At 40.7% G+C, this 10,633-nt stretch overlaps 2 protein-coding genes across 2 annotated transcripts in view; one reads left to right on the top strand and one right to left on the bottom strand.

Moving 5' to 3' along the window:
- Positions 1-2,743: 2,743 nt before the first annotated feature.
- Positions 2,744-5,686, top strand: cltrn (collectrin, amino acid transport regulator; the record flags this gene model as incomplete). Its single annotated transcript, XM_079220871.1, has 6 exons — positions 2,744-2,810; positions 2,966-3,024; positions 3,393-3,478; positions 4,383-4,499; positions 5,276-5,470; positions 5,554-5,686. 6 exons carry the CDS (start codon positions 2,744-2,746, stop codon positions 5,684-5,686), a joined length of 657 nt encoding a protein of 218 aa, XP_079076997.1.
- A 4,053-nt stretch (positions 5,687-9,739) lies between these two features.
- Positions 9,740-10,633, bottom strand: part of LOC306738943 (cadherin-7-like) — a gene marked incomplete at both ends in the record, with an annotated part of 19,978 nt that continues 19,084 nt past the window's right edge. The window contains one exon of the mRNA XM_079220870.1: positions 9,740-10,555. Coding sequence (XP_079076996.1) covers positions 9,740-10,555 — 816 coding nt within the window. The remainder of the gene's footprint in view (positions 10,556-10,633) is intronic.

Genomic DNA, 10,633 nt, shown 5'->3' with positions numbered 1-10,633 from the left:
AGGGACCCTTACTACTGAACATGACAAAAGAAGGAGTGGCTTGTCCCTCACAGGGACCCTTACTACTGAACATGACAAAAGAAGGAGTGGCTTGTCCCTCACAGGGACCCTTACTACTGAACATGACAAAAGAAGGAGGGGCTTGTCCCTCACAGGGACCCTTACTACTGAACATGACAAAAGAAGGAGGGGCTTGTCCCTCACAGGGACCCTTACTACTGAACATGACAAAAGAAGGAGGGGCTTGTCCCTCACAGGGACCCTTACTACTGAACATGACAAAAGAAGGAGTGGCTTGTCCCTCACAGGGACCCTTACTACTGAACATGACAAAAGAAGGAGTGGCTTGTCCCTCACAGGGACCCTCACTACTGAACATGACAAAAGAAGGAGTGGCTTGTCCCTCACAAGGACCTTTACTACTGAACATGACAAAAGAAGGAGGGGCTTGTCCCTCACAGGGACCCTCACTACTGAACATGACAAAAGAAGGAGGGGCTTGTCCCTCACAGGGACCCTTACTACTGAACATGACAAAAGAAGGAGGGGCTTGTCCCTCACAGGGACCCTCACTACTGAACATGACAAAAGAAGGAGGGGCTTGTCCCTCACAGGGACCCTTACTACTGAACAGACTGTTTATGTTGTTCCTGATAAAATACAAATGTTTCTTCTTCAGCATGATATTAAACTGTTTCACATTAGAATAAAATAGTCTATAACATCATTATTATTATTATTATTATTACTGTTATTAGTGTAGTATATTAAACGCCCAAGTTCATCTTTCTCTCCAACGCCTCTGCTGCCCCTATCTGGTCAGAGGAGGAAGTGCAGTCTGAGGTTCTCCTGGAAAAGTAAGAAATGGAAATTAACCCTTTACTGCTCAAACTGGAAGAACTCCATAACAAAATAAATGAGTAAAAGTCTGCTACAAATTATGAAAAATATTATAAAGTTACTTGTGTTTTACTCCCGGGTATTGAATTAATTTTCATAAGAATTTTAGGAAACAAGAAAAATATTTATTTAATTTTGAATATTTAAATATATGTAATATAAATAATATATATATATATATATATATATATATATATATATATATATATATATATATATATATATATATATAATACAACGAATAATGCATACTGTGTATGTATATCATATAAATAGTTATATAAATAATATATATAAATACTTATATATATATATATATATATATATATATATATATATATATATATATATATATATATATATATATATATATATATATATATATATAACATATAAATCAATATGTTTTTTCACATTGTTTCCTCATGGCTTTTGTGTTTTTATTGGTTTATGGAATAACCTGATGAGCCTTTATGGCAGCATGTCGTGGACGAGTTCTCCTTTAAAGAGTTAATGAGGGTTTTAAACGTCCGCTCACGAGAGACTTTGACTTCCTGAATGTTCTCATGAACGTCTCGGCAGGTTGATCAATAACCAGCAGAACCTCAGGATGATCATTTACATCGCCAAGGATTCTCTGCTGTGACTTCCTGTTGCAGGACATTGAGCTAGAGTTATGTTTTTATGATAGATAGTTCATTACTGACATTAAGACGCTTCTATTTTCTATTAAACGTTTTCTGAAAATGTTTAAATACGACAATGACTCAGTTTCTTAATACATTTGTGCTGATTTTACACATTTACTCATTTCCAGAACAGACATGTGAACGTTGGATAAAGCAGGTTCAAAATGATTGTTTCATCTTGTTGACCTTAGAGAAAACATTTCAGACATCTCTTTCTATCACGAAGATACTGTCCATGTTCTTATTAATAAAGTTATATACATGAGGTTATGAAGGTGTGAACAAACCCTCCGCATAAACCCTCAGAATATATGAATGAAAGAGTAAAGTTATATAAATGAGGTTATGAATGTGTGAACAAGCCTCTTAAAGAGAAGTTTAGTTACTTTACATCATGATGAAGACTACAGGTGAAGAGGTGAACACATGAACTCATAGATATCACCATGACACTTCATCACTTCATCACTGACACTAAGAGGATTTATTGTGTTACAAGTGTTATGAAATGTTGTGTTTAAATATGCTAATGAGGCTTTATGTAACGGTATTTTTGGTGAATTTAGAAAGAAATCTACAGATGCAAACAGACAAAGAAATAAAATAAATGTTTTCTTTCCTCTCTGTTAGCTTTTGGGTCACCGTGTCTGAACAGTTCGTACCGAGAGGAATGTTCTCTTATCTCAGAGCAGAAGGTCAGAGCTGCTCTCTCTTTTATTTCAATATTCTGTGTTGGATACAATGTTTCCTGTGTTCATGCCACAGAGATAAAAACAAGTGGGACATATTGCTACTTTCACACAAACGGAACTCCATCTCTCGCTATTTCTCTCTTTCTCTCTCTCTCTTTCGCTCCATCTCTCTCTCTCTCTTTCTCTCTCCATCTCTCTCTATTTCTCTCTCCCTCTCTCTCTCCACCTATCTGGCCTTGTGGAGGCTTGAACAAATAGCACCTTTCACTGGAGCACTTTACAGTTTCCATGCTGTGAAGCTGGTTCACGAGTGTGTGTGTGTGTGTGTGTGTGTGTGTGTGTGTGTGTCCTGGCTTAACCATTAACCTTGGAGTCTTTCCTCCAGTGACGCTCCTCTGACCTCCTCTAAATCACAGAGTTTCACTCCAGCCCTCTTGTACTTTTCTTAGTCTGAACTCTGAGATGTTGCAGCCGGTCTTCCTGCTGCTCGGCCTGTCGGCTGCGTCGGCTCAGCCGCTCTGCACGCCAGGTAGGTCGTGTTCACCTTGTTCTCCCACCAGGACGCTGTCAACAACAACAACAACAACAACAACAACAACAACAGCTGAGGTGTGGAATCTGAAGCAGGATCAGCTGCATCATGTGACGTTAGCTCTCCTCACGGTGCGTTTAATGTCTCCACAGAAGCCGCAGACGGATACAAAGTCCGGCTCAGCATCAACTCCGCTCTGGGAGACAAAGCTGTACGTATCAAACGTTCACACGTTCACACATCACACGTTCACACATCACACGTTCACTCATCACACGTTCACTAACGATGAGCCGTCGTTTGCTGCTTTGTTTAATGTTCTAATGTGGGATTATAATATATTATTCATCATCTGATCATTCAAGCAGCCAGCGGCTCCTATAAATAGTAACATGCTGAGTAGGTGCAGAAGTCACTGTGTGTGTGTGTGTGTGTGTGTGTGTGCGTGTGTGTGTGTGTGTGTGTGTGTGTGTGTGTGTGTGTGAGGACAAAGGTCCAATCTGGTCATCAATTAACGTTAAAGGTGTTTTCCTGTAAAACAGCATGTGATCTGTTGTTGTTGTTGTTTGTTTGTTGCAGTATGTTTGGAATGACAATGAAATGTTCCTCTTCCGAGCCACGCTGGCCTTCGCCATGAGGACGCACTCCAACGGCCACGAGTACAAGTAAGAAAACGATTACCGTTTTATTCCCACATAAAATGGGCACAGCAACATTAAAGCGACAGTAAAGACGTCACATGACCGTAATGGAGCCATAACCGGGTTTTATGGTTTATTTGCTGATGGTCTTTATGTGTTGTTTACGTGTTGTTTATGTGTTGTTTACGTGCTGTTGTTTATGGTCTTTATGTGTTGTTTACGTGTTGTTTATGTGTTGTTTACGTGCTGTTGTTTATGGTCTTTATGTGTAGTTTACGTGTTGTTTATGTGTTGTTTACGTGCTGTTGTTTTATGTGTTGTTTATGCTCTTTACGTGTTGTTTACGTGTTGTTTATGGTTTTTATGTGTTGTTTATGGTCTTTACGTGTTGTTTACGTGTTGTTCATGGTTTTTATGTGTTGTTTACGTGTTGTTTATGGTCTTTATGTGTTGTTTATGCTCTTTACGTGTTGTTTACGTGTTGTTTATGGTCTCTATGTGTTGTTTACATGTTGTTTATGGTCTTTATGTGTTGTTGATGCTCTTCATGTGTTGTTTATGCTCTTTACGTGTTGTTTATGGTCTTATGTGTTGTTTATGGTCTTTATGTGTTGTTTATGGTCTTTGTGTGTTGTTTACGTGTTGTTTATGGTCTTTATGTGTTGTTGATGCTCTTTATGTGTTGTTTATGGTCTTCATGTGTTGTTTACGTGCTGTTCATGGTCTTTTTGTGTTGTTTACGTGTTGTTTATGCTCTTCACGTGTTGTTTATGCTCTTTATGTGTTGTTGATGCTCTTCACGTGTTGTTGATGCTCTTCACGTGTTGTTGATGCTCTTCACGTGTTGTTGATGCTCTTTATGTGTTGTTTACGTGTTGTTTATGCTCTTCACGTGTTGTTTCTGCTCTTCATCGTCTCGTTGAACCAGCGTGTCCAACATCGTCGTATGCGATGAGACTCCCAGAGTGTCCTTCTGGTTCGTGGTGACGTCGCCACACGACGCCTCGCTGCTCGTGGAGAAGCGTGTCGTGGAGGAGGCGGTGAGGTAATCATCACGCGATATATATATATATATATATATTTTTTTTTTATCATTGACCCTAGAAATAGTGCCAAGATGACAAATGACTGATGTGGCTCCAGATAATAACAATAAATATAAATGTCTGTCTGCAGATAAAGTTCAGGATGTCAGCTACAAGTCTAAATGATGCTAATATTAGCTATCGTTAGCGCCCATAAACTACTGGTCCTGCAGACCGAGTGAGGCTGTAAACTTATGAGTATTATAGTTAGCTTAGCTAACTATAATAAAAAAAATTCAACTTTTTATAAAGAAGAATGTGTACATTCTGATGTTTTTTTTTGGCTAGCATGAGCTAATATTAGCCACCATATAAGCTCATACCAGACCATGTAAGTAGTAACTGTAAACCCCTGAATATGACTGTTAGCTAAGCTAGCGTGTTCTTATCAACGCTTATTTTGTTTTGCACAACTATTGTGAAGTTCACAAAAAACTGCAAAGGAAAAAAAGCATAAATGCTCTCCAGTACGACCAGCAGAGCTATGAGTGAGAGGACAGCCAACAAGGACACCAGGGGTAAAACAAGGCGCTAATAACAATAGCTAATATTAGCCGCCATATAAGCTCATACCAGACCATGTAAGTAGTAACTGTAAACCCCTGAATATGACTGTTAGCTAAGCTAGCGTGTGTGCTATTGGTGTTAATTGAACTTACGAAGAACGTGCATCACTTTGTGCCGGACGCACGTCGGCCTGAAAACACAGTTTTTATTGTGATTTATTTTCCACTAGAATGTCCAGGAACCGCATCAACAGCGCCTTCCTGCTGACGGATGACACCCTGGAGTTCCTCGGCATCCCGCCCACCCTGGCGGCGCCGGTGCTCCCCGACACGCCTCCGTGGCTCATCGTGTTCGGGGTGGTCATGGGCGCCGTGGGCGCCGGCATCCTCGGCCTGCTCGTGTCCTCTCTGGTGCAGAAGACCCGGTGAGCCCATGATCCACGCGTTCCATATTTATGATCATTTTGTATGTATTGTGTGTCAATGCGATTGTTGTTTTTTCTTTCAGCAAAAAGAACCAGAAAAGTGACGGCGAGGACGGCGAGGAAGAGACGCGCGTGAAAACGGTGGAAAATGGCGCCACGAGTGACGGCTCTTACAACATGTCGTTCTTAGACGATGAGCCAGCGACGCAGATGTAGAACTATATATAAATATATATATATATATATATATATATATATATATATAAATATATATATATATATATATATATATGTATATGTATGTGTATATATATATATATATATATATATATATATATATATATATATATATATATATAAATACATATACTCCAGGCTCCAGATGGACTTCTGTTGCACTTTATCAAAATCATTTTAATATTGTAATTTATCATAAATTTGTCATTTAAATGATTCAATATGATTCTTTTTTTTCTTGAGAGGTAAATTTAAAAATGTATAAACTCTCATTATGTCTTAAAAAGAAAACAAGCACTCTGGGAGGTTGTGTGTTGAGGTTGTGTGTTGATGTTGTGTGTTGAGGTTGTGTGTTGGTGTTGTGTGTTGGTGCTGTGTGTTGAGGTTGTGTGTTGAGGTTGTGTGTTGGTGTTGTGTGTTGGTGTTGTGTGTTGAGGTTGTGTGTTGATGTTGTGTGTTGAGGTTGTGTGTTGGTGTTGTGTGTTGTTGTGTGTTGGTGTTGTGTGTTGAGGTTGTGTGTTGGTGTTGTGTGTTGGTGTTGTGTGTTGGTGTTGTGTGTTGGTGTTGTGTGTTGGTGTTGTGTGTTGATGTTGTGTGTTGATGTTGTGTGTTGATGTTGTGTGTTGGTGTTGTGTGTTGGTGTTGTGTGTTGATGTTGTGTATTGGTGTTGTGTGTTGGTGTTGTGTGTTGATGTTGTGTGTTGGTGTTGTGTGTTGATGTTGTGTGTTGATGTTGTGTGTTGGTGTTGTGTGTTGATGTTGTGTGTTGATGTTGTGTGTTGGTGTTGTGTGTTGATGTTGTGTGTTGGTGTTGTGTGTTGGTGTGTGTTGATGTTGTGTGTTGGTGTTGTGTGTTGTTGTGTGTTGGTGTTGTGTGTTGAGGTTGTGTGTTGGTGTTGTGTGTTGGTGTTGTGTGTTGGTGTTGTGTGTTGGTGTTGTGTGTTGGTGTTGTGTGTTGATGTTGTGTGTTGATGTTGTGTGTTGATGTTGTGTGTTGGTGTTGTGTGTTGGTGTTGTGTGTTGATGTTGTGTATTGGTGTTGTGTGTTGGTGTTGTGTGTTGATGTTGTGTGTTGGTGTTGTGTGTTGATGTTGTGTGTTGATGTTGTGTGTTGGTGTTGTGTGTTGATGTTGTGTGTTGATGTTGTGTGTTGGTGTTGTGTGTTGGTGTGTGTTGATGTTGTGTGTTGGTGTTGTGTGTTGATGGCGGACCGTAAGCGTGAACTCTGCTGTCGTAAACAGAGAAATATGATCATGAGAAATGAATCCATCTTGATATCTGAGAGCTCCTTCATGACAGATATGAAGACATGGAGACGCACGTCTGTATTTTATGTCTTTTATGTGTTTTATGTATTTTATGTCTTTTATGTGTTTTATGTATTTTATGTATCAGCATCTGCCGTCTGTTCACATCTCAACCGGCATGTTTCTGCAGAATGATGTTCTGATGAGATCAAATCAAAACTTAGACCCGGCGGTGACGTCTGCTCTCTATTAGTCTGCTGTCATCTCTCTCTCTCTCTCTCTCTCTCTCTCTCTCTCTCTCTCTCTCTCTTCTTTCTCCCAGAGCGACAGGGGAACCCTGAAGCCGCATCGTCATGGAAGAACAGGGTCTTTATGGATGAATCTATATGAATCATTATGAATATATGTATCTTTATGAATCCATATGAATCTTCATGACTACATGAATCCATATGAATCTTTATGACTCTATATGACTACATGAATCCATATGAATCTTTATGACTTGTATACTGATATGTGTGTAATCGGTGTTCGGTTCCCTTCAATGTGTTTTTCTTCTTTCTGTGTGTTTATATAAAGAGTTTGTTGAGGCCTGAAGAGGTTTTAATATTTCTTAAACATTAATAAATAAGAATGCACAAAGAATTGGAAATGGGGAAATTTGTAATTGCAAAAACATGATGGAAAATATATATATATATATATATATATATATATATATATATAATATATGTATTATATATATATATAATATATATATATTATATATATATCTCCTTATATATAATATATACGTATATATTATATATATATAATATATACGTATATATTATATATATACGTATATATATATATATATATATATATATATATATATATATATATATATATATATATATATATATATATATAATAGTAACGCTGCTGGTTTGAATGTTGATGATCGTGGATCTGTTTGTGTGGACAATAAGACACGAGTGAGATTTATGCTTCATGTTCTCTGTTAGTTTAGGTTTTATAGGACAGGTAGATGATTTATATTAAAATATTATGACTTTATTCTCCTAATATTAAACTTTCTTTTCTCAAACGTTCACATTTAAAGAGGATAAAGAAACCAAAGAGGAGGGAAGAGAGAAAAAAATACTGAAAAATGGATCTAGAGGAGAATAAATATTTAAAATCAATACAGCATTCTTGAGAGCTTTACTGCATTTCGTTCTATTATATTTTCATATTTTGATGCATCACACTGCATCTGAACTCAGTGTCTTCTTTGACAAAAAAAACGTTTCTATCAGAAATTGATGCAGAAAAAGTGCAGGAAACGAAGTGTCTGGCGCTCAAAATGTCTCATTTGATATATTATATCATTATTATACTGTCACCAATATCTCCATCTGCTCTTACTGCAGTGCACAGGTCTGCCTTCAGGGGGCAGCATCGTACCAGAGTGTGACTCCGGACAGACCTCCTCTTTCATTTTTTATTTTTGATTCCCTTTTATTATATTTTAGTCTTCACTACATTGAAGCTGCAAAGAGTCTCGTTCACGTTGAACACGTGAGAGTTTATAAATAATGAATTGTTGAATTAAGTCTGTCCTGAACTCTGAGGGAGGAGGAGGAGGAGGAGGAGGAGGAGGAGGAGGAGGAGGAGAAGAAGAAGAAGAAGAAGAAGAAGAAGAAGAAGAAGAAGAAGAAGAAGAAGAAGAAGAAGAAGAAGAAGAAGAAGAAGAAGAAGAAGAAGAAGAAACCCACAGTCCTGACAACCCGGTGATGACTCGCTATCACTTGGCCCTCTGTGTAATTCTCTCTCTCTCTCTCTCTCTCTCTCTCGCCTGAGGAGTTCACTTGTTCTTTTCTATTTTTTATTTTTTACACCTCATTTTTCTTGTCAAGACGCCAAAGATTTTCTGTCAAATTGCTTTTAAAGCTTCTTCTTGAGCTGCAGCTTCTTCCTCTCCTCCGGAGCGACATCATCAAAACACTTCATCGTATTGTTCAGAGTAAAGTCCTGGTTGGAATAACTCCTGAATATGAAATGAGTTTTGAAATAGCGATATGGAAATGAGTCAAGTGAATAACATTACACAATGTCAAAGTTGTGCCGCCGCCGCATCGCAGGAACAATCACTGCTGTGAAGCACGACGCGCCTTTTGTCTATTTTAGAAGAGGAGGGATGTAAATGAGCCTCTGGAGATGTTTCTTGATGAGCGAATTATAAATTAATAAATCTAACGTGGGGGAAATTATGTGTAAAATTGTTGAAAATTATAGTAAACAGCCCCCCACCCCCCGATAAACAGAAGCAGAAGCCGGTGTGTCATCTATGGACATATTAATATTTACTGTACTTTCACAAACAGTGGCAGTGACACTAGTCATCTGTGTGGTGAGCCGTGAGCCGGATTACAGGATATGAACCAACAGTCACCGGCTCACAGCGATGTTCCGTAAAAACACTCTCAAAGTCAAAGGGATTCCTAGTGAGCCTCCTATTATACTATCAATATTAAATATCACAATTCTGGTCAATATTTGATGAGGTCTTTTTTCTTCTTCTTTCTAACAATGCAGCTTTCAGGGCTTGAGAATCAATATTTAAAAAATGTTAATCTTTCATAGCTTTGAAAGCGCATAAGTGCATTATTATTATTATTATTATTATTAATACAAGAGCGGTGTGAAAAGTGACAGATTCCATATGAACACAGTGGAGGTGAAAGCTATACGCTGTGCACTGACTCGTCACTCGGGGGTCCAGCTTTGTCGTCGCGGCCTAGAAATCCCAACGCTGCTGTTTGTTGTCGTCGTCCTTTGGTTCGTGAGTCTCTCGGAGGGGCGGAGCCTCCCGTTGCCCCGCCCCTTGCCCCTCCCTCTCCTGCTCCCTCTCCCGGATGATCTCCACCAGCCTCTGGAACTTCTGGTTCAGCTCCTCCATCCCGCCCGCCGCCCGCCCGTCGTCCTTCTCCCCGTCGCTCTCCAGCGAGCTCAGCGACTCGGCCCTCGAGTCGCGGCCCTCGAACTCGTAAGTCTGCAGCGAGTCGTAGGGCGGCTGCGAGAGGTCAAAGGTCACCCGGTCCAGACGGATGTTCAGCAGGTCTTCCATGCGGAGCGGCTGCACGTTGGCGGGCGGCTCCGGCCTCGCGGGAGGCTCCGCCCGGCCGAACAGCCCCCCCGGTAAGGGCAGAGGGGTCAAGTCCTGTCTCTGGAGGCCGCACATGCTCAGTAGCTGCGCTCCCGCCGGGTACGACCCCCCGCCGCTCGCCCCGCTCACGCACGCCCCGCCGCCGCTGGGATTCAACGACCCCACGATGCTGTACGAGTCCGCCTTCAGGAAAGCTGCAGGGTTCACGGACAGCTCACCGCCGCTCGAGTAATTCCTCTCAGAAACTGAGCGGATGGAGGAATCGGTGTCGAGGTCGTCCAGCGTGCAGCTGGCGGCGCCGGTGCTGGTCTGAGTCTCAGACGACCCCGGACGGACCTCCTGCTGGTTCGACGAGGAGCTGCTGTGACTCCGGCAGGAAGACTCGGTCGGGTCGCAGCCGGTCGGGTCGGTGGCCGGCGTCGAGTCTGTCGCTTCTGTTGGGTTCATCTGAAAGAGAGGAGGAGGAGGAGGAGGAGGAGGAAGAGGAAGAGGAGGACGAGGAGGAGGAGGAGGAGGAAGAGGAAG

Source organism: Taurulus bubalis (assembly GCF_910589615.1).
Source record: "Taurulus bubalis genome assembly, chromosome: 7".
Lineage (NCBI taxonomy): Eukaryota > Metazoa > Chordata > Actinopteri > Perciformes > Cottidae > Taurulus > Taurulus bubalis.
The sequence above is the reverse complement of the archived record's forward strand: the minus strand, read 5'-3'. Positions and strand labels throughout refer to the sequence as shown.